The following is a 26,863-nucleotide window of genomic DNA, read 5'->3' as shown; positions in this document are numbered from 1 at the left end:
GAGAATACAGCCCAATCAACGGGTATACTCATGGGTATCTTTACCGTAGCATAGAGTCATAGCTTGAATATAGCCAACATACTGAATTCCATGATGAGTCAATACACAGCGACTGGAAGAGGATAAAAAGGATGACAATAAAATTAAATTAGACGAGAGGGTCAAGCGTGTTTATTCTCTCAAATAACTCCACTATCGGAATGATCATGTAACAGCACAGAATATCGTAATGGGGAGAAGCAGGGGACTTTCTCTCAAATCGCGTCCACATTCACAAAACTTCGGCGATAGGGGCAATTTACTCAATTTAGAAACGTAGCTCCACAGAAATTTTCGTTCGCCATCTCTGTGCTTCAAAGCTGGCTCTGAGGGAGCTCTCAAATCGTTTATTGTACAGTATTGGGTTCACAAATGCGACGATTATCGGAAATATAGAATTCCTGAGGCTATCATCTGAACTTCGATTGGATATCATGTGAAGAGGAGGAGTCCAGCACCACCTTCATTCGAGGAGTTCCGCGGGTATCCATTCCGTTCACAGGAACTTTGCCAAAGCGCCGATATCGTTCGCCAAATGACGGCAGTCGTCAACGAGTTTGACTTCTTTCACGTCGATAACCGCTGTATTGAAGCGACGTTCATCCTGGGGAGGAAGGAAATGGTTATCGGGCGCTGTTTAGGAATTTTGAGGAGCTGACGCTCGCTTGTCGATGGGGAGCCTACGGAATCACTCACCTGGTAAACCTCCATCCGACCTCTAAACTTGAAGTGGAATTGTTTGAACATAGCATCGGCGAAAATCTTGTCCATCTCGTCAGGATTGTTCTCGGAATAATCGCCGAGTGTGGCGGCAGTCACCCCGAGTATCTGTTCAGCTTTCTGCGGAGGGAAGCGATGGATTTATATCTCATCGGAAAACATCGGTTTCGGAACGCACGACGGCTTCTTCGTCTTCATGCTCCGATTCGGTTGTAGAGCATATGCGGAGAACACCTCAGACAACCTGTATGGTGAAAACTGCCCTACCTCATTGAAAGCCGTGCACCAAAGCTGTTTCGTTGCATCCGCCACGGCCATTTTCAGGACAAGCCTCCATTTGAAATTCGGTCCAGACGTTGCGCATTTCTCACAGGAGTAATTTCCATCGCCTTGATCCTGAGCTTTCTTCATGCAGTTCTCATTGGGGCACGCCTTGTACATGGAGGTTTCTTTGTTGAACATCGTTATAGTGGCACGGTTCCAGAGATACAGCGGCTTGTCGGTAACTCCCGATAAGTGCTCGCCACGTTTGGTCATAGCCTCGAAATCCACATATTCCGCGGAGTAGTCGGATGTTCCACCGGAACCCCGGAGGCTTTCGAATTCCTGGCGTTCGCCTTCATTCTTCCACCAGGCTCGGAGCTCCCTGGCACGGTCGATGTCGGGATCGATTTCTACAGACGATCCCGTGCTGGTGGCGATGCTCAAACCGCCATTGAATGTTGAGATCCGCGCTTTCGAGATCAGGACGACTGGGTGATCCGTACGATCAATTTTACTGATCGCGTCATTCCAGAGGGTGAGCGAGACGACCTTGTTGGAGGTATCCACTATGAAGGCCTCGCGCTTCGTGAATGGTTTGCCGTCAGATTTCCGATTGATCGTTTGGATGTCGCCGACGCCTTTGAGGATTCCGCAAACGTCGATAATCTGATCGTCGGGCATGGTCTCGATATCAGAAATCTTCACAAAAGAGAAAACCTGCTCCGGAAGATCATCGCACACCTCTGTGCAGAGCTCCACATTCGAGAATTTCCCGAGAGTGAGCTCGTACTCGTTGTTGGTCGTCCTAAATTGTTTGTTTGCCGATTTGCATTGGAATCCGGAGATGTAAAATACTTTTTTGACCTCGATGTAGTCGTAGAATTTGTCGCACTGCTCGTTGAAGGCTGTGATGCGAATCTCGCCGCTGTCATCCAGAACTTCAAACGAGAATAATTTCCCACGGCTGCTCGCCTTCTCCCATGTTTTGATATCTCCCTTGCTTGTGACGCGACCGCGAATCGTGCACCGACTTTGGAAGGGATTCAGCGCGATGATGGGTGTGATATTCATCCTGGACGACGGGCTCCCCTGGGACAGGACTCGTGGTACTTTCGCAGGTGTTGATTGATTGCTTTGCGAGCTGTTCGAGTTCTCTGCAAGGACTGGGTCAGTCACGTGACTGTCTGAGAATACTGCCAGTCATATCACCCGCCACCTCGATATTGAATTGTAAGAAATTACCTCTCTTCTGACTTTCTGTCGGTTTCAAGAGCTCGTCGCCGACATCTTCGGCTAGAGCAACAACTTCGCACTCCATCAAAATTATTATGGGTCTGCGGAGGAGAGAGATTCATTAGACTCCCGTATAGATTATCGACCGACAACCGAGAGAGTCGATTCCGTGCTCCGCATGTCACATTCGCCCAAACTACATAGATGTGTAAGGCTGACCTGTCTTTTGTGATCGTGAGGCTGAATGTCTTCACTTTGATGAGACAGTTCGGCTTGAGCTTGTCTTGAATGGGGGGTATCGCTTGAGATGAAATCATGCCATCTGCAATATGGTGTCAATAGCGCAACTCATGACCAAGATTGGGCGAACTCATCGAATTTGTGGTAACCGCAGAATTCACTCACAATTGAACTGTTCAACACCATCCCAGAGATAAGCTCTCAAGCGGCAGTCCTTCACCGGCTTTAGATCCTGAAAGAGAAATGGTAGCTCCTCGGTCAGTGTCAGGATCGCACCAGATCTAAGCGCTCATCGATTAATCAAAGATGACGAAGTCCGAGCATTGAAGAAGAAGTCGCCGAGGTCTCGCAGTAGGAGTTGAGATGATAGTAAGCATGAATCGATTGGAAATTCCCCTGGACATCTATGTTGAGGGCCCGCCAACAGAACAAGGTGCCTCAGAACTCCAAGTGAGTCGTCTGAGGGAACCACCCGAAGATCCTGCCTGCTTCCGTCCCAGGACCAATACTCACCACGACCTGCAGGATCGGCTCCTTGACTTCTTCTTCCTTTTGCATTTTCTGAAAGCGATTAAGAATGAAGGTTTCAGTCACGCATCATTCTGAACACACTCCTTTTCTTTCCAGCAGAGCACTTTCATGCTTCGGCAGAGTCACTCCGGTGTCTTGCGGAGGCTCTAATTCCGAATCTGACTCACCGCAAGAGCTCCGCAGGAGAGCATCGCCGCGTGCTTCGGAGCCATCGGAAGATCTGTTCCAGCGTTCCTACTTGACGAGATGGAAAACTCGATTCCAGACAGAGCAGCACAAACACTGGCAAGTTTTGGCGCGAACAGCCTCTTCCCACAAGCCGTGATTCGAAAAACAACAAGTGCGGCTGCTAAGTGTCGATACGTATTTATCTCTTCCGTTCAATCATGCATTTTCTTGCGAACGGGCGGGTTGGGAGCCGGACTTCTGCGCGGTGGAGGATTCTCAGCCTCCTTGACTCTGCTCCATGGAATGATCAGTAAGCCACGGCACCAGGACCTTCCCAGTTCCACTAGGGAAGATTCTGTGAGGTAGCAGACGAGACTCCGTCGAACGCTGATGACTGTGATCCTTGCTTTGGGACGACGAAGCCAACGACGAAGCTCAGGCATCCGGGCTCGAAATTCATACAGTCGGTTTTACGACAAAATCAGTGAATTATCATGATACTATAGAATAGAATCCGAAGCCGCTCGCTTGCAGTAAGAAACTGGTGTATATAGGTCGGTTGAGCGAGGTGGTCACGGGTCACGGTACATAAATGTCTGTAAATTTCACGATAGTCATAGAGCCATATATTCGAGCCGATTTCCAGTAGCGATCATCCGCGCAGGAGGTTGAACCTCTCACAATCAAGCTGACCGGAGATTTTTACAAAACTCAGGGTAAATATTCGGGTGAGACTCGACGCACGCTCGCCATAGATTTGGTCATTCGGTAATAGCAGGATGTCTCCTTTGTAAGTGTCGATGGAGTCTTCATAGATCATCGTGGAGGCCAGGAACGCCACACGCATGCATATACGGTGAGTAGGGCTGTAAGAAAATCGCGGAAGTCGCGGAAACCGTGATTTTCGTCAGTATTCAGCGAACTCCGCGATTTTCGTCATTCTCAGATTTTATCATAGATTCCCCTTTTCTCGGGGAATGACGGGAAACGTATTTCGATCAATGAATTGAGTTACGGCTATCGAATGAGCTCCGAAACTCCACGGGGCCCGCAGAGCTCTCAGTTAACGCTCGAGTTCTGTCCCGAGTTTGGAAATACAGCTAGATAAAGATCCGCGACGAGGGAGGAGCTCGCCAAGCATGGTTGTTCTGGAGAGCCGCTCTTCCAAGCAATTTCGAGTGAAAATTGACATTTCCCGCGATTCCGAGCAGTTTATGTGGTTTTTCGCGGTTTCCCGTGAATCCACCGCGATTGTGTCGCGATTTCGGCGATTTTTCTCCGCGACAAAACAGCCCTGACGATGAGCCCAGAGCCGCATTTCCGGACAGAAGTGGACCGGGGGAAGGTGGCCGAGCAACAGTTCCGATTCAATCTCTTGATTGTTAGAACCACGACAATCAGTCTCCTCCGAGCTGCCGCTCACGTACTCACTCAAAGAGGAGAGGCATGTAAGAATATATAAGTCACAATGCAGAGTCCTCAGAAAAGGTCCATTCCCTGCGACTTGGGACTCAATTAGCTCCCACCGCTTTCTCTTTGCTGGAAGATTATCTCTCGGAGAATAGCGTCTCGAGCTTCCCATCTAGGAGCAGCCTCGGAGGGTCGCTCCGACAGACACAATGGCGCCTCAGGGTGGGTCACACGAATGCCGCTCAGCTAGAAATTTCGGGTCATTCGAGCTCATTCGCCTCGGCCGAGCATCGGGTGGGACTCGCCCCGTCCTGAGTCATCCTCATCAATCCAGTGGACATTCCATCTTCGAGTCGTATAGCGTCGGGGATGTCTTCCGCGGATGTCGCCACTAATGCAGGGAATCCGTACCCAAAGTCCGTAGCGCCCAGGATGCTCTTGTCATCCGGGCGGCAGACTTTCCTTCGGAGTAGTGATCAACTCGATCCTCACCGTGACGGAGTCAAGAAGTGGAACTCCATCCGGAGCGTTCACAATAAGATCTTTCGGCGGGTAGTGGGAACTGAGAAAGCCCATCTCGACCCGTAGACGTCCGATCGATCGAGAGACGAGGGGTGATATCGAGGGAGTTTCCACTACATCAGGTCCATCGATTGATGAGTGACTCTTAATTAAACCTCCCTCATCTACAATGACATTTCGAATATTGGGAGAGACCCTAGGGGCGATGGCCAAGCTGGTCGTAGACAATCGCGGCTTTGCGATTCGTCTGTCTGGGCCGTCAAGTCTTCCTACAATGCTTCTGCGTCGGATGTCATCTCTGCAGGGCTTTATTCGCGAAAGCGCGGTCTTTCCCGTATGATACCCTCAGCTTCCAGGGTCTTCGCATTTGAGGATCACATGCTCCTGTGTCTCATCTTTTCAACCGCACCTCGATTAGATCGCTCCGATGTTTCCAAGCTGAGACCTGTATGTCCTGGCCTATTAACCACCCGCCCTAGCATCGGCTAGGAAACGAGTGTCTCTCAAAATCACGTTTGTGCTCGATATTCCCTCGCACCATTCCGAAGGTCCTGTACCGTTCTAGGGTTGTTTTTTCGGACATTCACTCGACCCACTCTCGGTCGGTCCTCTTTCGGAATCGGGACTTCATTTGGAGAGGATCGAAGAAATCCCTCCCATAGCTCGCCAATTATTCGTGCAGGGAAATACATTTCCGTGAGCTAGATTCGGTCGTTCCGGCCGTCAGCTCATCAGGGTCCTCGATCGTTTATCAACGATGGTCGTTAATGCCGTCCCCGATTGGTCACGAAATCGGTCACCCTTGACACGCTCGTATGTAAGACTCTTGCATTAGTATCTACCATCACTCCGAACTGCCGGAGAGACATGAACCTCCCTCATGGATTCCTTTCGTTGGTATACCGGTACGCGGGCGACAAATTATTCAGCGACAGAATAGCCTTGATTCATGCATTTTAGTCTGTTTCCATCGCGTTGCTCAATTAAAGATAAGTCCATCTTCTCCCTTCCTCCAGCGAGTCATACTCAAAGGAGGGAAGATGTACCTACTGAACGAGACCCCGGAAATCACGGAATCAGCCTGATGCTCCCAATTTCTGAGACGCGCGAATCTTTATTAATTTTCTCAGAACTGCAGGAGGAGCTAAGTATGTACAATCACAGCAGCAGTATGTGGTGTCATATCATAAACCAGAGGGCCGTTGCTCTTCTAAACGGATTCAACTTTGCCGGAAGTGCAAACTGTTCGCAATCTCACATCTCACTGAGCCCTCTCGTCATCAGTGGATTCCGTCGAAGATAAGATGATCGCTGCGATCCGATCCCATTGAACGATGAAGGGGGTCTTGTCTCCCGTTGGTCAGGAAATCTTTCGTGGCAGGGGCCGAACATCGTCACGGAAAAGGAGAAAGTTCTCGCCGGGGAGGAACCGACTCCTGTCGATGAATTTCTTTCACCGTGTCATGAATAATTATGAAATCCTCTGGAAGCTATCTCGGATACCAGAGCTCCGACTGAGACTGCTATGCCGATGGTGAAAATCACAACACGACCAAGAAAGTCTCGGAGCTTGCCGCGTCCGATATCCTTGAGGGCATCGATTTTGTTATTCGCGTCGCACTTTTCTTTAGCTCTCAATATGTACTCCGTCATCTTCTGATGCATAGATGCTTCCCGAGCTAGCAATGCTCTGCAATAGAATGCAAAATGAATCGCATTGCCGGATTGAAACAGATACCCGATCGCGGTCGCTTAGCACTTACACGGATCTCAACTTCTCGCGCACCTCTAACGGCAACTCACGCGACACGAGAATCGAACTGGCGGTCATGCCGGAGCTTTCGGTCGTCGTCATCACTTGCGGACAAGTTCCAGAATTATTTCCCGCACGTATAATCAACGCCTCACTGAGCTCAAATGTGCAAATTATAACTTTCTCCCTATCTTGGACCTCGGTCACCATCCTAAAGAGAGCGGGGTTTGGTCTGAATATGCCTTTTACTTCAATAAGTCTCGGACTCAATTCGCGGAGGATATCACTTTTTGGGTCCTGAAATGGATAATCGAATAATCGGTACCTTCACGACCTGGATCGCTCCCTGATTCTCTTCATCTCGGAAAGCGTAGGGACGCACCGTGAGCATCCGCGCGAAAGAGGACTCCGCTTCAGCATAGATCCCAACGTCTGGGAACCGCTTGATATCTTGCAAATTTTTTACGAAATCCTCGGTGTCCCTCATGGTCATAATGGACGTCAGCTTGCTGCTCAAGTAATTCATGAGGACGACCGAGAAAGTCATGAGGTAGGTCGCCAGAGAAATACGGAACCAGTCATCTTGGCGCGGGTACGCGTCTGGATTTAGTGTGATTGATAAGAGATCTTCCCCATGGAATCTTCCACCCTCCCACTTCACTCCCCAGGAAGAGCGGAGTTTTGGAAATCTTTCACGATCTAAAGACAGGACTGACCTCGGGGGAAGAGTCGTTCGAAGAAGGTCCATACGAAGTGGAACAAAGATGCTGGCAAGCATCGCTCCGACGAATGACACGGCGAAGTGAAATATCTGCGCGGGAGGAGACGGAATTTTCGGACAGTGGAACTCTTCGTGGGCGATTTGATAAAGAGATGAGACAACCATTACCTGTCAATGACGCAGCAAAACACAGCCAGGAGAAGTATTGTGATCAGTATAGCCGACCAAACCCCGACTGAGAAGGCAGATAGAGTACAGAAGGGATGTACGACCTGGGAACAACGTCGGGTATCTGATACGACACTATCCCTCTTAGTTCTACGGTCATAGCTCATGGCATTCAACATGGGGAATCAGGCGCCTCAAATCTCCACATGATGTCGAGAATCGGTTTCAGATCCTTGCCTTCAGAGGTCTCCACGTCAGGAATCGGTAGGATGAGACAGTCATAGTCAAAGGTTCGACCAAGTCGAATCTTTCTTCATTCATGATGGCGGGTCCCAAAAATACATCCACGCGCTAAAGGCGAAGGGGAAATCTCGGGAACGAATGTCTCCGCGTACCGAAGAGGGGGAACTAAATGGGGAGCTTGCGAAAAGAAACTCACCCTTTTTTGGAATTCTCCCATGATACCGGTGAATGTTCCATTCTCGAGACGAATCCCGTGCTCGAGATTCCCGGCGAGGACGACCGTGACACTGTAAATTGTCTATTGGTTCACCGTCCACGAATAAGATATCGATATCTCCGACAAACTCACTTGCAACCGAGGAGAGCTGCGAATGATTCAGCGAATCCTTTGGAGGATCCCCTGAGTAGGATACGGTTCCCTAATCGTTCCACATGAAGGAAGGGCGGGAGCTAGGAAAGGAACGCGCGCTGATGTTCGCTATATTCTCCCGGAGCTGGTTTTCGAATCTATCTGGACCGGAAACACCGGGAGAACGTGCTTACATTTGTTGCAGCGAAACGCAGGAGTTTATCCGTTGCATTTAAGTTGGTTTGATACGGGAAGACTACGGGGTCCATTATAGCCATACTAGATAGCTAGCGATGGAGAATGGACTCGGAACCGACACCCTGTCGCCAACGCTAATGTTCATCGTGACTTGCATCAATTCAGTCTCGGCGAAGCGACGATGGATATTGGATGATCCCTCGGCCAGCAACACTGCGCTTTCTGCCGCGGGACAACATCAATTGATCGATCAAAGAGGATCCCTCGAATGAGAGCACTAACGGGAGGGCGCCCCGAGATGCACCTCACAACGAGTCTCTCAGTGCTTACGTACACGATACTGAGTTCAGCGGGTTCTCCAGATCCATTGAATCCTGTCGGCGGCATTCTCTCGGATTTCTGTCACACGGCTCTAGCAAGATTACTTGTCTGGGTTCCTCCCTCGCGGGGAGACGTGGGGCTCGAGATTCCTCAGGCGGTCTATCCTCCAGTCTTCAGGTTGACACGGAAAGAACGCCGTAGTCCATTTCTTATGATCTCATACTCAGGACAGGAGGTCGCAATCGTTCGGGGAACAAGCATTCATTGAATTGACCAATGCCCTTTATTTAGTCTTTTATATATAGAGAGGATTTGAATCTACGGGTTTTTAAGTTGAGGAATCATTCATTGCATTTCTCCAACAAGGAATACACTATTCCTGCATCGCATTAAGGTTCAAAAAGGCCCTTCGATGCAGGTCCGGGGCTCTTTCCCATGCCGCGTCAGAGGAACAAGGTCTACGATGAATTCTTCACGGGTCATTCTTCAAGCGTCGAATTATGAACACACAAAATATCACGGTAATTTCAAACCATCGCGTCCGTCTCACCGATTTCGCGACCGTCTCGCTGATCTTCGATTTCGCGACCGATATCATACGGACGCCTCGATACGACCCGGGCTCGGCATCTCCCCGGCTCCGCTCCACATTTCTCCGTGCGCCGGCGGAGAACTCATGAACCCCGCAAACACAGGCGAAGCTGGATCCGGGGGCGACCGAGTCGCCGCCCCGCGTCGCGTTTCGGCTCGGTCCGCTCAGAACGGTCCCTGGTCGTTCTGTAGAGATCGAGATATGATGAATTATATTATGGAATGGTCTTTTATGGTGTTCAGTGTTCAAACAAAGACTTCCCGATCTGAACTGAGGCGCGATGTGTCCTTCAGGAGGTGGGGTCTGAGAGTTCCGCAGTGAATCGTTCCTCACTCCGATTGCTTCGAGATTTTCTCGATGGCGAACACCGCCGTCGCCGCGGATAAGCCTATCGACCACAAGAAAAAACATCCTTGTGTATCGGTCATTGAAAGCGACTCTATTTTCTGCCAATCCTCTGCATTCGAATGTCGGAGGCATTCTTCCACGTCTCTGAGAGTCCACTTGATGTGTTGTTGGAGGAGGAACGCTTCTGATGATATCAACACCCTGGAATGGATTTCGTGATTGTGGAGCGAACATACGATTTTCCCCTAGTCCGTCCTGAAAATCTCCCAGTCAATGCATGAAGAACTTTCAATCCAATCGCCCGGTTCATCACACAAACGTATGGCGCCGGCTCCGGTAAACTCATGTATTATTCCACAAGAGCCGCCTCTACTTAAGCATGAAATATATGGACTGGTATTTGTGTATTTTGCTTGCGTCCTGGACCGAGTCGGGAAAACCGGCGGGCAACTAACCCCTTATTAATCATAGAACGTAGATTCCTCGGTAGTCTTCGAGAAATGAATACGGAACCGCTCATCAGACCCGCACTCCCGGATGATATCGCCACGCTTGGGCACCTCCCCGTTGCCATTTTTTCGTTCAGGATGAGAGCTTTACACAGTGTCGGACTCGCAACGATCACTCCTTGCTTGGCTTCTGTTGCGACAACAGCCTGGTGTGCCCTACTTCTGTTCCTCAGAAGTCCGCGGACAGGACTCAGTCTTGAACTAAGTTTCCGATAGAGCTCATTCTGAGGGTGCTGGAACCAAAGAAAGTGGAAGCGTGAAGAATTCTCAGAATACGTTCTTCTATATCTGATGAGACACTTTCTCGCTTCGACAAGACGTATTAAATTCGTAGTAGGTTTTCTCAAGACGTGCTCTCACCGTGAAGATCTGCGTCAGCCACGATTGTGCTTCAGCGAAAATCTGAGCTCTAGGAAATCGAAGGATGTCGGCGTACTCCGTCACAGTATCTCCTGCGTCCTTGATCGTCATTGCTGAGGTGAGAGCGCTGCTCAGGTTTATCATGAAGAGAGTAGAGAAAGCGATCCAAAAAGCTATCTGACACATTCTGAACCAGCTCGCTCGTTGTGCGTTCGAGCCTGCAATTCAAGCACGTACGTCGGAAAGTCCAAGGAGCGTTGGACTCTGTCCTCCAACCGGAGGATTCTAAAGGGCTCTCGCTTACATTCAGGAAAGAAGTACGTGAAAAACTCCCACATGTAGAACGACAAGGACAGTTGAGGCTCCGTCCTCCAAGGCGTCATGTACCTGGGGAGAGCGGCATGTTCCCGTGTCGCTTTGGGGCATCTGACTCCCCAATGAGCCCGAAGAGAGCACCCCAAGCCGATCATAATTTTCACCTGGGGCTCAGGAGAATAATTTTCCATGGGGAGTCCTACCTGTCAACGACCCAGCTGAAGAGCACGAGCAGCAAGGAAGTGATCATCAGGGAAGCCCAAACTTCTGCATCGAAGGCTGACACGAAGTTGAAGGGATCTATCATCTATGAAACCAGGGAGCTCAGACAGGAGGATTTCAATCTGACTGGAGACTCCCCGGTGGAGAGTCCCAAGGTGGTGACATCCCATAGATCAGAGAGGGAACCAGACCTTTCCAGGGGACCACGTCAAAAGATTGTATGTGGAGACGGAGAGGACCGAAGATTCCACGATCGGGAAACGGTCGTTATTTTGCAGAGCAGGACCCATGAAGACGTCGATTTCCTGAATATGAATGGTGGAAAGTGTTCATTCAGGGTGCTTGGGATAAGGAAAACCCATTAATGGAGGGGCTTCGGGATACATAGTCTGAATGAAGTTCCTCACTCCTCGCTGGAACATTCCCATGATTCCTAGGAAGGTTCCGTTTTCCAATTTTATTCCGAAAGGAACGTCATCAACGGAAACGACGGCTAATCTGCAGAGAGCAAAAACTTAACTCTGTTTTCCACGACGAGCGTTCACGATAGAACTTTCGGAGAGCGTCTACGTCACTCTGACCTGTGCTTGGTCATGGCTTGAATCGCAGACGCTGCCTGCGAGAGCGCCCCGTACATCTTCACGGAGTTTTGAATCCGCTTCTTGTCTATGAATGGATCGACCTGAATCATCGGAGAGCTTTGGCTTAGAGCGACCGGTCTTTCTTCGAGCTCGTTTCCACTCTCCATTCAAATTTCGATAGACTGCGAATGTTCAAGCGATACGGGCCCCGAGGAAAGAACTAATTTCCATTGGAAATATATACATCTAATAATACATCTATGTTCTATATGGTAGAACATCTGAAAGAGGGCGGCAATTCCGATGTTCTACATCGCCGAAGAGCATTTTGAAGAATGAGGAGTTTGGTGTTCAGGTTCTCTCATCCAACCCACCTGGACGATCGCGAGGCGAAGGAATTCATCCGATAGATTGAAATCTGCTGAGAATGGGAAAACCTCGAACTTGAGATAGTTCATCTGGAACGTCAGTTCTGAGAGCTGCTGAAGCACATGACGGCCCGGGCAGCATCAGATGTCCTCAGCGAGATTGCGGGCCGCATTCGCCGCGGCGACGCCTCCGGAGGGATCATTCCTGCCCAATATTCCAGTACATAATATGCATGTCTGCAATCATCTCGAGATCAAGTAACGATCAGTCATCCACATCATTGGATTCAGATTACCTCGGACCTACTCTCTGCAGGGTCCGCCGGCTCAGATGCGAATTCTATCAATAACAATGAGCTCTAGAGACGTTCGAGGATCGATCCAAGAATTCCACGAACATTATCAGTGCCGGAGCCGAGTCACAGTCGATAGAGAAGACATCCTTAGGTCTCGCCTCCCGAATTAAGAAAGGCTCACAATGTGTCTGACAAGAGATATCTGACGAGTCGAATAATTCCCATGAAATGCACTCGCTCGCTGCCTTCGTATGATAACCGACTGAATCAGTGCAGCAGCCTACCGGAACTCTCCGCTCACAGAACAGTAGGTCGCTCATGACGGGTGTGATAGTCAGAGGGCTTGAACCTCGTCCCAAATGGATTTAGAAACCTCTTGTGAGAACCTGTCTATCTGGAGAGCAGCGAGACGTCTGCCGCGTGACGCTGACCCGTTGGCGAGCATGAAGCTTCAGCAGGACCTTGTGTAGCTTTTCGTACTTCGAAAAATATTTAGCCACCTGAGCTTTTGCATTGGAATCACCGCCGTACTTGCCGAGGCAACGACCGAGCCGTATAGGTTCGAAAATTATTCTCTCAGGCAACAGAAAAGAAGGCGTTCGGTGCTCTGATTGTAAAATAGATAAATGTCGAACGTGCTGAGAGGTGTCGAAGATGCAATCTACAACCATATAGAACCCATATAGAACAGAGTATCAATGAGAGAGCCCATTAGACCGTCACGGCAATGCATGCCATTAATGGCGATGATAGCGTCCTGTACTCGAACTGCTACAGAGTTCCATGCCACTCGTTCATCCGAACACTCGGATCCGTCGAAACTTCGGCAGCGGATCGATATGTATCATATTCCATGATGAGCATCGAGGGCAAGTCTTCAAGGACGTTTTGCGATCGGCTTCGCATTTCCCTGCTTCATATTCATGTATTCAAGACATCGGACCGACCCCACCGTGAATGAATCTTCAATACAAGGCGAAATAACTGCTCGACATATCCGTCCGCCATCAAAGACAGAATAGCCGGACATGCCGTGTCTGCCGATCGTCCGATTCACGCACAACCGATCAGATCGCTCGGTCCCCAGCGTGAAGTCACAGACGTTCTCTCCGTCAAACTTGGACAGTGGAAAATTGTTTTCTCTGTCACAGAGAGGGGCCCTAAAATCTCCAGGGCTCTCTAGGCCTCCGTTCTCGCCGTTCTCGGAAATCATATCTGGCGAACTCGATTTTCGAGAGCGAGGTGAACCTGGGGTTCGGAATATCAGAGACATTGCTTGAGCAGCTGAGTTCCTCTGCGAGAGCCTACGGCGCGGCGGTTGCCCAACAGAATTCCTTCCCAGCCCTCTGCGCTCCGACGCTGCGTTTGGGGCTCGTAGCCGCACCAAAGATGCAAAACAATATCGGAGAAATCCAAAACCGTTCCGACAAACAGATCGGGAAAAGTTATCGAGAAACCCTTGCCAGCGCAAGGTCCTCCGCGAGTACCGTAGCGTGCCATAAGCCGCGCAAATGAGATCCCAAAATCTATCGGTCAGTAGCAAGCGAACGCCACATGTCTTTGAATGCTGGTGCGGGTATACAGGATCGGGACGAGTACTGCTTTACGAGTTAATATTCCTGGAATCTGGGTTCGGGTTTCTTGGGTCTGACAAGAAGTTGGAGGTCGGTAGAGAGAATCCAAATCAGGAGAATAAGGAAAGGACGCGATGACGCACGACGGCAGCTCTGACAGAGGGCAGGGGGAGTGGACGTTGATAGAATTCAGCCGGCGGACCGACACGGAGGGTCGGAGGCGGAGGATATCGGATAGGTTCTCGCGGAGTCCTCGCCTGGCTTATTGCCCGTCGGAAGTTCAAGATTCTGGATATATCCCCGTATGAAGCGCGCATACTACTTCGCCCCGCACCGAGAGTGATCTCACCGATCGATACCCGTACTCTCCGGACTTTCGGACCCGCTATCACAGTCAATCGCTCAGAGAAGGTCTGAGAGAGTTTCGGGGTCTGGGACGTCGAGTCGCCGAACCCGCGTGCGGAGTCTGTGAGCGGTACCGGATACGGGAGTATATTGGGGCATGTCTGGGATAACTCCTCTCTAGGTCCTGCTGTTTTGATCAAGTTTGACAAACAATCGTATCTGTATCGAATCTCTATCTTGAAACCGCTTGGGGGTTAGAAATGCGGAGTTGGTTCTCGGAATAAGCAGGCATGCTTGAGCTCTAGACGCCGAGAGAGTGTACCTCCATGACCTCGACAAGGCATCTTCATAAACATCAGAGGAGTACTTGCGTCAGCTGTAGAGACGAGAAATTTCAACTGATCTTCGACTGTAAGTACCCGATATTTTTATCCATGAAACCGTTGAATGGGGGTTCCGCAGATAATCCAGATGAGTTCATGAGTCGTAGATATTTCCTTAATATTCGAGCTCGCATTAGAGTGAAAGTACCGTAGAGGAAAATAGACGCGGGGAGTAGTCTCTGATTTTCCCCAGCCATGGTTATGGAGAGGTCTTTAATTCAAGCTCTGGTGTCCTTCCCACAGATATGTGGCTGAAACTCCGATGAAAGACGCCGCCTTCCTACATTACATCGAGTCCAAAGTGGTCGACGGCGGAGACACAGTTACTGCGAAGAATCTATCCGCCGAGCTGGGCATAAACCTTCGCAAAGCTCAGAGTTTGCTGACCGACTTCGTCAGGACCTCGAAAGCCGATCTGACTTATTATTTTGTGGAAGTCGGTGATGCGACGGTCTGTCTGAAGAGCAACAGGAGCTCAGAGTTTTCACCCGAACACGTCGTTGAAGCTCTCGCGCCGGACTACCGAGCTGAGAGTCTCGTTCGAAGCGATCTGGAATATCTGTTGGAGAATCGCTTAAGAAACGTCATACGATTCTAGAGCTAGGGTCTCGAGCCTGCTCAATAGAGTTCGCCAAACAGCATATTCTCGCAATCCGGTCAAAATGGCTGAGGCATCGCAAACGACCGACGTCAGCTTCACTTGCCAGCGTTGTTCGATGCCACTGAAATTGGACGAATCGTTCCGGACTGTTGACGCTCGATTATGTACAGAAATCGCAGCTCCCGTTGTTCTTCTGAAGCCCTCGTCGCAGGATGAGCCGCTGGTATTGCCCGAGCCGTCCACGGATGACGACACTGTTTGTAGAAAGCTGACGGCACCCCTGCGAGTGGTCGAGAGCGAAAATTACACCGTCGTGGTAGGAGACAATGTACATAAGGAACCAGGTAAATTTTCGCAACATTTTGAGATGACAGCTCGCTTATTCGACGTCCTCACCGACCAATCAGAAGTGGAGCATCCTCTGTGCGAAGAATGTACCGATACGTTAATAGACCACATGGAGAAAGAACTCAGCACGGCCGAGAGCGAAGTGAGTCCAACCCCTCTTTATCATTTCTGAATCAGCTCAGCCGGGTCTCGTCATCCTCGCCAATGCATGTGAATTAAACGTGAACCCGGTCTCCGCAGGTGAAAGACTACAAGAGATACCTCAGCGAGAGGAGCGACAACGACGAGGAGAGCATCGAAGATCTACGAGCGGATCTCGCCAAACTCCAGGCCGAGGAGAAGGAACTGATCGAGACCCTCCACAAAGTTGAGAGCGAGCGCGCCGCTGTCTTTCACAAGCGAGACCTACTCTTGCAGGATAAGAAACGGCTGGAAGAAGACGAGAAGAAACATTTCAAGGAATACATGGATCTCAAACGTCAGTGGATTTGCGCCAGCGATGAGAAAATCTCCGTCGAAAATCAATTAGCGTACGCACAGGCTCAGCTTGATCTGTTGGCGAAGACGAATGTCTTCAACGCGACGTTCCACATATGGCACGACGGTCACTTCGGGACCATCAACGGATTCCGACTAGGGAAACTCCCCGATATCCCAGTCGATTGGAAGGAGATCAACATTGCGTGGGGACAGACCGTGCTCCTGATGAACTCACTGGCAAAACGGCTGAGTTTCTCCTTTGGGAAGCATCGCTTGGTGCCCTTCGGAGACAGATCATATATCGAGGTGGTCAGTGAGAAAGGAACTGAGAAACTACCGCTATATCACACGGGGGGTCTGCGTTTCATATACGACGTCAAGTTTGATTTGGGCATGGTGGCCTTCTTGGAGTGTTTGTCTCAGTTCAAGCAGGAAGTGGAGCAGCGCAACAAAAACTTCAGTCTTCCGTACAGCATGTTGGATGGGAAAATTCGTGATAACAATTCCGAGAAGGCTTTCTCGATCAAGTACCAGCTCAACACCGAGGAAGAATGGACGAAGGCGCTGAAATTCATGCTGACAAATCTGAAATGGGCTGTCGCGTATTGCAGCGCTAGTTCGAGAGACGCTCCAAGTTAATTCAGAATCTAGTTGCGAAGGAGACATAGTTGTTTTTTCCAATATCGATGCCACGCTGGTGTATCCGTGCCTTTGGTGATCGATACTTCGCTCTTCAAACTCTGAGATGCGAAACTTTTGTAAATGGTTCGTCGGTGGAGAATTAATAAAAGCCCCCGATATATTCTCCTTCCCTGTCATCTGTTGTGGGCATATTTCTGCTCTTCGATTCCTTCCTTACTCGTCAAGACTGATCACTGGGCCTGTGCGTTTTAAGCACGAAAAAGAGTGAGATATGCAGGAAAATATGCATGAAAACTGATGACCCGTTCCATTGACGAGGCATCAGTCCCATCTTTCCATTGATTCACGAGAGGAAGGCAACAAGCACGGAGAAGCCGTGGAAAACGCTCGAAATGCGGGACAAGCCTGGAATTGCAGCATATGTGAAGATCCTGAAGCCGTTGAGATGTGCATATATGCACGTAAATGCGTAGAATGCACAACCCTACAGATCAGCGATCATCGAATGAGTAAAAACAGCATACAGGTCGTTTTTCTTCAAGCAGCATTAGCCTCATTTATTGTCATTCACTGGAAAACACATCGAGAAAAAATTGTCTTTCTTATCATCTGCAGGACTTGTTTTTGTTTTTAAATATTTGGTTTCAACGCTCGATAACTGTAATAGTAACAGATGCGTCATATCGCAGACCAGGAACGAATTATCGACGATATGGAGTGCGCGGGAAATTCTGAAGACCACAACGGAAACTTTAACGACGCTTCACGGCCTGACACTTCCAGATGCATTCTCGAAAAACGACAGTCGACAACTCTCACTATTGAAAAGTGTAAAACGTGTTCGCAATCCTTTGGGAACCTCCAATGCATCCATGGTACTTCGAGATGAAAATTGAGACGGAGCTTCGATGATGAATCTCGCTCTGCAGAGCGGTCACCCTTGGAACACCAGTTCTGTATTCCTGTAGGCATCGAGACTCATTCGTTTGGTTGTCTCGAGTCCTTTCGACTCGAAACTTCATTCTCACTACCTACAAGGGCAATTCGAATTTGACGTCGATCTCGGCGCTCCTAGCAAGTCCGACGATCTGGGAAAGCTTGACAGCCATCTTGGCAGCTTCATCCAAATTGTCACATGCGATGATCTTCAATTTCGAGGCAGCTATCAGAGCCTTGGCATCGTCGACCTGGAATAAAGGGCAACATCAGAAATCTGCCGTGGTGCTCGGATACGAAAGTCCCCATGGGATAGACGCGGAGGCAAAACTCTACCTGGGTGCCTTGAAGCCGGCAAACAATCGGTATTCTCAGTTGCAAAGTCTCAGCGGCTTTGATGACTCCCTCTGCAATCACGTCACAGCGCATGATTCCTCCGAAAATGTTCACGAGGATGGCTTGCACCTTTTCGTCGCTGGTGATGAGTTTAAAAGCCTCGGTGACCTGGAAGCAAAATTTAGGGATTCCGCTCAGGATCGAGTAAGAGGTCCGTCCAAGTTATGCTCACAGGCATTCGTCGGTACAATGGGGAACTCCTCAGGATTGGAAATAGTCTATTACCTGTTGGGCGGTGGCGCCTCCACCCACGTCGAGGAAATTTGCAGGACTGCCCCCATGCAGTTTGATGATGTCCATCGTTGCCATGGCGAGTCCAGCTCCATTGACTAGACACCCGATGTCTCCATCGAGAGGAATGAAGTTGAGATTTGAGTCGGCCGCTTGCTTCTCGCGGGGATCCTGCTGCCCCCAATCACGAAGACCGAACAAGACCTGGAAAATCAGTCAAGTGATTACCCTCCTGGGACATTCCGGCGTATGCCTGGATTCGACCCATACAGCTTCGGTCCCGACTGGCGGTCAAGTCATCAACATACCTTTTGTCGGTACTCTGCGTTGTCATCGAAGCGGCATTTCGCATCGAGGCAGTAAACAGTTCCATTGTTGTCTTCCACCATCGGGTTGATCTCGATCATGGTTGCGTCATATTTGCAGAAGACGTCGTAAAGCTTCTCAACCATGACGACAGCTTCTTCTAGACTTTGGCCTTCGAAGCCGAGCCGATGGCAGAAGTCGCGAACCTCATCTTTCTTGATTCCATATTTCAGAGGCAGTGTTAGGATGGCGTCAGGGTTCTCTTTCGCGACCTCCTCGATATTGACACCTCCTTGAGACGAGGCGACAATCATGGGTCCGTTTACGCTACGTTCCATCATGATGGCGAAATAATATTCTCGGCGGTTGTAGAGACGTTCGCTCACCATGACCTGCAATCGGTAAGCCCAGTTCAAAACAGGGAGCCCCAACAAGACTTCCGATCGGCCAGAGATACATTCTCGCTCAGCGGCACGACACGACAGTACTTGCCTTATTGACTAGAATTCCTTTTTCGCCGGTTTGTTTCGTGATGAGTTTGTGACCTATCATCTGAGCAGAGAGCTTTTCAGCTTCTTCGGGGGTGAAAACGGTCCGAACTCCACCCTGTCGATTGACGAGAAAATATCATTGGATGATCTCGTGGATCCGAGGATCGCCTCGATCTGCTGGACTAGAAAACTAAGAGCTCGCAAGGATCTCGCGACCGATCGAGTGGGATGAGAACACGAACCTTAAGTCCAGAATCGAAGTGTCCTTTACCTCGGCCTCCCGTGAGCACGAGGGCTTTGATAACAAAGTCCTTCGCCTTCAAAGATTCGGCGATCTTACGGGCTTCCAATGCAGTGGTGGCCACTCCGAAGCTGGAATCCGTGAGAGATTAGTTTTCTGAATTTTTTCGGACTCGAATCAATCAAGTATGGGCGATCGAAGACGTGAACGACTCGCTCCCCTCCACCAAAGCTCCGGGATCTCCATGAGAAGAGATTAGAAGATCAGAGGAAAAGCTATACGGCAGCTTGGGGAAGATCTTCAGAGACATGGCCCGAATTCAGTGACGAGCCGCCCGTGGAACCTCGATTAGACGGGTCTGACCGTTAGCCCCTGCCCCAGATCTAATTCCTATACCGCTGACGGCATGACGATGTATGACTGGCTCTGGAGAAACCGTCCCGCATGAGTCTGAGGTCCGGCTCCGCGCCAAAAACCCTCGTCCCATACCATGGGGAATCATACTTCGAGCTCACGTTTCATGCAAGGACGTTATCTGACGTGTAAGGCATCGTAAGAGTCGCGTGACGTAATTTCTATGCCGGGTCGAAGTTCTCGTCGACTAAAACAGTCCCTTCCGTCCCGGAGCAAGTCGATTGATGAGACCCCAGAAGCATCTTGGGCGATACTGATACTCATCCGATAGAAACTCGAGCGAAGGTTAAGATACTCACTTGGGGACCTTGACGCCATTTTCCTTCAAAATGCTCATCGAGTCGCTCTCTAGCAGATTCAGCTGGCGCGTGGAGGCGATGCATACCGCTTCGTTCTGTGGGGTGGAATCAGACTTTAGAGCCGGCACCCCGATACTTTCCGGATCGCCAAATCTTCAAAAGAATCCGCCGAATCAGATTTTGGGTCAGAGAGCTTGCGACGGAGAGGCGCGCAGGGAGCGGGGGGCGTCTACTCATTCAATGACTTGGGACAACGAGTACGGTATTCAGCGATATGAGCGTCCCGCTCATGTCTCACACCCCTCACTGAACGAGTTCAAGGATCACTATCCAGAAAGCAATTATGTCGTAGAAGCGGAAGCAACCCTTTCCAGGGTCGTACAGCTTTGGGAGCTCCACCGGTGTGATCGACCCGGTTTGAGTCATAGTGTCGTTCCCAGAGAGCTCAGCTATGTATTATATGATGCCATAATATTTTGTCATTTCGGTCTGTGACGGCATACGCGACGATGTGAACGGATCAAATACCCGACTTGAGTCTCAGCAGAGAAATCTCTCGTTTTGTGAGATGCTACATTCAAACTTCAGAAATTCGTCCTCACACAGGACCGATTAGAGTCTTGTTTCCTCAGACCGCACCAAAAGTCGCAGGCTGCATGAAGCGCGCAGCGCCCGCTCGTTCACGAAAGGAGTTCCTGAATCTTTGCTAAGCTTCAACAAGGCCAAGGCTGGAGAGCATCCAAACACTCGAATATCACCTTGGTACTATCGATAGTCGAGAACATCGCGAAGCGTTCTGTTCTAACCAATTGAAAGATATCCGACGGTATCGCCACCGGGCGCGCGGTTATGGGAATTTCGCGCGAGGGCCATCGGTTGTCGCTGTTCCAATGGCTCATTACGGAAGGTCACTGAATTCAGAGCTCAGGACAGCGCGGGTATCAACAGATGACAGAGTCTCCGGTCCATAACCTTATGTATTGAATGCTGACATTAGACTGGGATTATAGAGAAACAATGAAGGAAGCCACTGTGACGGTCGTATGTGGAGACACTGCACCGGATACATGCACCGTCACGGAGAGTCGGAGACCCCGGTCGCTTTACAGCCCGGTTGATCATCGCCATTCTGGTCCCCTCAAAATTCAGAACCTCCCCACCGATTTCCGTACGGGCTAAGCGCGTCAAATATGGATGACAGAGGTGTTACTCTGACAATCAGAATAGGGAGGGACGGCCAATCACCTGATCGTAGAGAAAGAGACGACCTTCGAAAAAACGCACTAACCTCGAGTTTCCGCGAGATCAAAGCCTTGGTGAGTCGGGAGCCACTTCTCAACATGATGCCTACGGTTTTTCCGCTATCAACAGAAAAATCACTCACACACAATAAGACTAGACTCGTGACAAACTAGATTCGCTGTTCTCTGGATTCCCCTTTGACCGATAGACCACCGACTGGCTGCAAACACGGAGTGTCTTCTCTAAGAGGTTCCAAAGTGATCGGCCAGACGGCGCTGCGGTGTCCAGTCAGTAAGTAGTGTGTCTGGTCGGCCGCAGCCACTCAGTGTGCAGTATGTATTTTAGACGGCTCTTCTGGCGACGGTCTCTCTACTCGGAGCGTGAGAGCAGACAAGCGGGGCGAGCGCGCACTTCGAACTTTTGAGAACTTGATTCAACCGAAGAGTGAATGTTCCGTCCGATTCACTTGCGTCTTCTTATGAATGAGTCGAATTAGAGAAGAAGGGCAGACAGCAGAGGAGACGCTCGGGTATCAATAAGGACTCACCCCGAACGCTCCCCGATCGTAGCCATATCCGTACCGAGGCTCTGGAGGTTCGTGAGAGCCGTGCCTCGCATCTCTATGATGTAACTCTCGATCATATTATTTATCTCGCTGAAAGAGAATTTACGGAAAGGCCCCTCGCTAATGCGGCGAGGGACCTCCCGAACCGCTAACTCGTTTGCTCGTCACGAGTAGGAGATTTCGCGAAACCAGGAGTTTCTCTCACTCAGACTACGGGAAACTTCTCCTCCCAGAATTTCGAGAAGACATCGAGCTCTGAGGTTCGACAGGAGCTCGGGATCGGAGGATCGCAATCCAGATTGGCTGTCGCGCGGAGTTAGAGAGAGAACCCAGAGAATGTTCGGTATTTTTGATCCTTCGATGCAAGCTGCCCAAATTCTTGCAATCATATCTAGTCCTGCGCGGATTCGATGTGCCCATCCAATCGAGCGACCTGAATTCGTGATCGCTCTCCTTCTCGGAGTATCGTAAGCTCCAGATGCCTGGGTGTCGGATGAAAGGGGATGTTCTCCCCCTTCTCTCGCGCGAACCCGCGCGAAATACACAGTTATAGGGGGTACATCGACTCGTTTCACGCTTCCGCGATGCGCAAGCGAGAGTTTCCAGCAATAAATGTATCGGTTATTCATTCAGCTCTGAAGCGCTCGATCGAATCGCGATACACGAGAGCTCGACCAAATCTCGAATTTGGAGTCGGACGGGATGAATGAATGCCTAACCTATGAGTTCATCGGCAATCCAAAACTCGTCAAGCCGAAGCCCCGATCGAGCTGAAGTTCCCGCTCCCTCGATTAATTATCGACCCGAGAAGAATCGCTACTAGACCCTTTCGTCGCTTACAGCGAGGAGCCGGGTCCGGCAGTGCTCCCTGAATCGAGACTCTTGGTACAAGACACCCCTTCCGAATGGCGGTCTTATTCGGACCGCTCGGCATTTAGTGCCATGTGATTCTGCTCGGTGGAAGGCGTATGAGAGTTCGAAATTTTATAAGAACTTCGATGTTATAGAACTCGATCCAAATCTCTGATAGTCAACGGTCCCCTGCTTCCGAGATGAAGAAGAAGGTAAGTGACTCTGAGCATGTCGAATCACGAGCGTCGTCTATCTCGAAATTGACCAGTGTCTGGAAACTGAGTTGACAGATCGAACGCTCGAGATACGACTTCCCAGTCGAATCCGGCTTTAGCCTGATTCCATGAGGGAGGTCGGAGGATCCCATTCTCGCTGAAGGCCTCGGAGCTCCGGAGAGAAGGCAGGACAATCCGTGGCGGCGATAAATGTTTCTGAATTCTCGTGATGCATAAATTTCGGAAAGCATCAGAAGAAGAGATTTCGAGGAGGGAGGCTTCCCGTTTTCCCTCCGATCGTGAAGCTCATGCTTATCCTGATCCTTGAATCCTGCAGGTTCTCCTCATGGGGAAGTCGGGGTCTGGGAAGACCAGCATGCGATCCATCATATTCGCCAACTATATCGCAAGGGACACGAGACGTCTGGGACCAACGAGTGAGTGAGCCGGGGGTCGAAAGTGATACTCGCTTGAGTGAATCTTTGAAATCAAAGGAACGTTCCTCGTAGAAGAGTCGCCTGAAGTATGTCTGCCTTGCAGTCGACGTCGAACACGCTCATGTGCGGTTTCTGGGGAACTTAGTTTTGAACCTCTGGGATTGTGGAGGGCAGGAAGTCTTCATGGAGAATTACTTCCAAGCTCAACGCGACACGATTTTCTCGAGTGTTGAGGTGAGTCCCTCCGAATCCGCTCCACGACTCAAGTCAATCAGGTCGGTTCGCGGTAAACCCGAAATTCCTTCCTCAGGTTCTCATATACGTATTCGATGTATCCTCCATGGAGTGTGAGAAGGTGAGAATTTCGGCGATGCGATTCTAGATTCATACAGGATCCCTGATGAGTGGAACATCCCATCATGAGGATCACAGGAAACTGCGGGAAGTATTTCGGTGACATTCTCGGATTTCCGCGATTCCAGGATCATGAATATTACCAGAGCTGTCTCGAAGCGATTCTGTCGAACAGCCCGTCGGCGAAAGTTTTTTGTCTTGTGCACAAAATGGATTTAATTTCGGAGAAAGATCGACAGAGTGTAAGTGTGAAGCTCGACAGGTGTGGGTCTCGAATGCGTGCGGTCAAGTGCTCGAGAACTGCGTCTCACCGTTCATGATCTATTCTGCAGGTTTTTGATGGCAGAGTTTCGACATTGAAAAATTTGTCCCGACCTATAGAACCTATTTGTTTCCCAACATCAATCTGGGATGAGACTCTGTATAAGGTGAGTTTCCGACGATTTCCGAATGATACTGAAGTCCGCTCCGGAGCGAGATCTGTACCGTTACACGTTGATCCGCGAATCGGAGTCACGTGCGTGGATGAAAATTATTTCTCTTTGCAGGCCTGGTCCTCGATCGTCTATACGCTAGTACCCAACGTAGAGAAACTCGAGAGAAGTCTCAACAAATTCACTCAGATCATCAACGCCGATGAGGTCCTCTTGTTCGAGAAAGCTACGTTCTTAGTGAGTTCTACATGTATCTCCGCGACCGATTTTTTGGTTCCTAGAAGATGAGTAGGATGTACTCCGATTGGAGATAACAGAAGCCTAAGCAGGACCCTGAGTCAAGTCGTCTTGGAATTTCTCAGATAATTTCTCATCAACAACAAAGGGAGCATCAAGATATCCACAGATTCGAGAAGGTGAGATCATGAAATCAGAGGCTCCACCAGATTGATCTCCTGCGTTCACATGCGAATTCGAACTACTCAGGTTTCGTATCAATGCTCTGATGCCCAATGCTCTCCAGGTATCGAACATCATCAAGCAATTCAAGCTGAGCTGTTCGAAGCTGGCGTCTCAATTCCACTCAATGGAAGTACGAAATTCATCTTTCGCGGCGTTCATTGAAATGTTTACCCAGAACACATACGTCATGGTCATCATGTCGGATACGAGCACGCGTGAGTATTGCTGAAGTTCTCGAAGATTATTTTCGGAGTACTCTATATCATCTCCGTTCTCCACCCGGTGAGTTGCATGAACGAGGATGGCAGGAAAGCGTCCAAGTCGCTCTCTTTCATTCATTTCGCAGCTTCGGAATCTGTTCTTCTGAACATCCGGAACGCCAAGAAGCACTTCGATAAGCTCGACGGAGTTCGAGCCGGCACCAGCAACAACCAACTTCGAAAATAGCGGAGTCCCGGGAAATCTCATTTAACGACTCAATACGTCCGGACCATCGATCAAGGCACTTTATTCTCCCATGACTCGGGTGCTCTGTTGTGAAGCTTTAGTTGTGGACGATATTTTTTGAAGAGCCGTGGTCAGCGAATTTTAATGTGGAAGTACTTGGACGACACTCTCAGGACAACTCGTTGCCAAAGAGTCCGGACCCCACGAAGCTAGTGTCCGAGCAAGATCCCATGTTATCCCGAGCTACTGAGAATGTTTGTAGGGCATGTGGGGAAGTCGCAAGGATGTCGGCTGAGCTCCAACCCGGTATGTAATAAAGGGGAGAACGGTTTTACTCCAACACAGATCATTTCTCATTCATTGGCTGCAGGAGTACACTCGAAGCTCTCAACCGATAGAGTTCCCATTATCGATTCGAAATTCGAAACGGCACGATCTTGCGATTATCTCGATCCATCTTTCGAATTCTCCCCCATCGGGAAGTTAAAGACAACAGTTTTCGAGGTCGGCTCGTCTGCAGGAGACCAGTTTATTGACAACCCGATTCGAACGACTCTGCAGCTGGTATCGCCTCAGATCCCTCTGCCATGCGGGCGATAAGATGAAGCTCTCCAGATCCGGCCGTATGATTCGTTTCACCGCCGTTCCCGACACTGATTGAGGTATCTCTTATTTGCTCCGTCGTCCTTCTTGCACTGCTGCTTCAGGGCGGCAATTATTTTCCTTTGCCGTATCCGAGAGCTCTGTCGCACGGGTCGAACTGATGTATCGATCGAGCTGCTATCCGACTCTTTACCGACTGGTTCTAGCTTCACAGTCTTGACTCTCAGCGCCTCCCGGTGCCGTTCCTCCGCGGCATACAGCTTCTTCACTTCCTCGGGCATCATCGTTTCCAAGACGTAGATGAGTATATCCATCCTAGTGGTCGCCATCGATCTGGTCGAAGATTCGCCTGAGATGGAGAGCTCGAAGTGCTCGAAGTGGAATGACTCGCAAGGATGTTGTGCATTTCGAAATGTCGAACATTCGGCGAGTTCTATATGGCCGGGATAGTGATGTGGAAAGCCGATTCTGAGAGGCCGAAGAGAGTCCAAATCCATTCCGTGCGATCACACCTTGATCAAATCGAGGAACATGATGACTCATGGCAGACTTCAGAGGATCCGATGCCTAAATCTGACTCCCCAGATCTTATCTGACGCTCGAATCAATTTCCGTATCTTCCTGGAAGCCTCCGACAATCACATTGTGAACTTCTACAACAGCTTTGGCTCTCTCCCGGCGATTTACGCTGTTCTTTCCGTCGGAGACTCTATTTTCCGAATATCAGAGGGCAGAAACACATGGAACATCGTAACTTCACGTCGCTCCGGACATTTCGACCGATAGGCCTCCGTTGGGGTCCGTTAAATGAGGCTGTCATGGATCTGATCGGAGACCTAACGGGGTTGACCTGATGATTTCACATGGTCTTCCGTTCGAGCGAGCTCAGCGTTCCCTAAACTGACCGATGATATTTTATTTTCCTCAACGAGCGGTGGGGTCTTCGCTCGCCGGACTTGAGGGCTGAGTTTGAATTTCCAGGCGCCTAGGGCTCGCAGGTCCGTTCAGAGCCCGAGCCTGGAGGTGAAGAAGGTCACTCTCGGAAGACGGGAGCTTGAAATTCAAAATCCCTCGCGACATTCCCAGATCGTTCT

The 26,863-nt window shown here is 49.9% G+C and overlaps 5 protein-coding genes across 5 annotated transcripts; 2 read left to right on the top strand and 3 right to left on the bottom strand.

The window, feature by feature from the left end:
* Positions 1–143: 143 nt before the first annotated feature.
* Positions 144–3,298, bottom strand: LOC100905478 (replication protein A 70 kDa DNA-binding subunit). Its single transcript, XM_018639141.1, has 8 exons — positions 3,195–3,298; positions 3,010–3,057; positions 2,662–2,728; positions 2,476–2,578; positions 2,266–2,357; positions 1,027–2,186; positions 736–879; positions 144–643 (listed from the first exon to the last, which is right to left on the bottom strand). The coding sequence occupies exons 1-8, from the start codon at positions 3,237–3,239 to the stop codon at positions 536–538; spliced, it is 1,767 nt and encodes a 588-aa protein (XP_018494657.1). The 5' UTR covers positions 3,240–3,298; the 3' UTR covers positions 144–535.
* Positions 3,299–9,801: 6,503 nt separating this feature from the next.
* On the bottom strand, positions 9,802–12,265 carry LOC100905185 (uncharacterized). The gene is made up of 9 exons (XM_003742351.1): positions 12,182–12,265; positions 11,808–11,908; positions 11,634–11,724; positions 11,418–11,531; positions 11,208–11,311; positions 10,994–11,076; positions 10,690–10,907; positions 10,381–10,562; positions 9,802–10,021 (listed from the first exon to the last, which is right to left on the bottom strand). Exons 1-9 carry the CDS (start codon positions 12,263–12,265, stop codon positions 9,802–9,804), a joined length of 1,197 nt encoding a protein of 398 aa, XP_003742399.1.
* Positions 12,266–14,570: 2,305 nt separating this feature from the next.
* Positions 14,571–16,841, top strand: Atg6 (Beclin-1-like Atg6). The gene is made up of 3 exons (XM_003742350.2): positions 14,571–14,801; positions 15,017–15,864; positions 15,963–16,841. Exons 2-3 carry the CDS (start codon positions 15,436–15,438, stop codon positions 16,839–16,841), a joined length of 1,308 nt encoding a protein of 435 aa, XP_003742398.1. The 5' UTR covers positions 14,571–14,801; positions 15,017–15,435.
* A 533-nt stretch (positions 16,842–17,374) lies between these two features.
* On the bottom strand, positions 17,375–21,659 carry ScsbetaA (Succinyl-coenzyme A synthetase beta subunit, ADP-forming). The gene is made up of 8 exons (XM_003742337.1): positions 21,447–21,659; positions 20,159–20,253; positions 19,447–19,576; positions 19,206–19,319; positions 18,716–19,105; positions 18,402–18,611; positions 18,117–18,284; positions 17,375–18,031 (listed from the first exon to the last, which is right to left on the bottom strand). Exons 1-8 carry the CDS (start codon positions 21,498–21,500, stop codon positions 17,876–17,878), a joined length of 1,317 nt encoding a protein of 438 aa, XP_003742385.1. The 5' UTR covers positions 21,501–21,659; the 3' UTR covers positions 17,375–17,875.
* Positions 21,660–22,894: 1,235 nt separating this feature from the next.
* Positions 22,895–25,506, top strand: RagA-B (Ras-related GTP binding A/B). The gene is made up of 10 exons (XM_003742338.2): positions 22,895–23,029; positions 23,370–23,469; positions 23,573–23,703; positions 23,780–23,824; positions 23,952–24,065; positions 24,156–24,251; positions 24,372–24,494; positions 24,620–24,673; positions 24,781–24,934; positions 25,066–25,506. The coding sequence occupies exons 1-10, from the start codon at positions 23,018–23,020 to the stop codon at positions 25,164–25,166; spliced, it is 930 nt and encodes a 309-aa protein (XP_003742386.1). The 5' UTR covers positions 22,895–23,017; the 3' UTR covers positions 25,167–25,506.
* Positions 25,507–26,863: the final 1,357 nt, after the last annotated feature.

Source organism: Galendromus occidentalis, unplaced genomic scaffold (genome assembly GCF_000255335.2).
Source record: "Galendromus occidentalis unplaced genomic scaffold, Mocc_1.1 scf7180000077383, whole genome shotgun sequence".
Taxonomy (NCBI): domain Eukaryota; kingdom Metazoa; phylum Arthropoda; class Arachnida; order Mesostigmata; family Phytoseiidae; genus Galendromus; species Galendromus occidentalis.
This window is presented reverse-complemented; position numbering and strand designations above follow the sequence as displayed.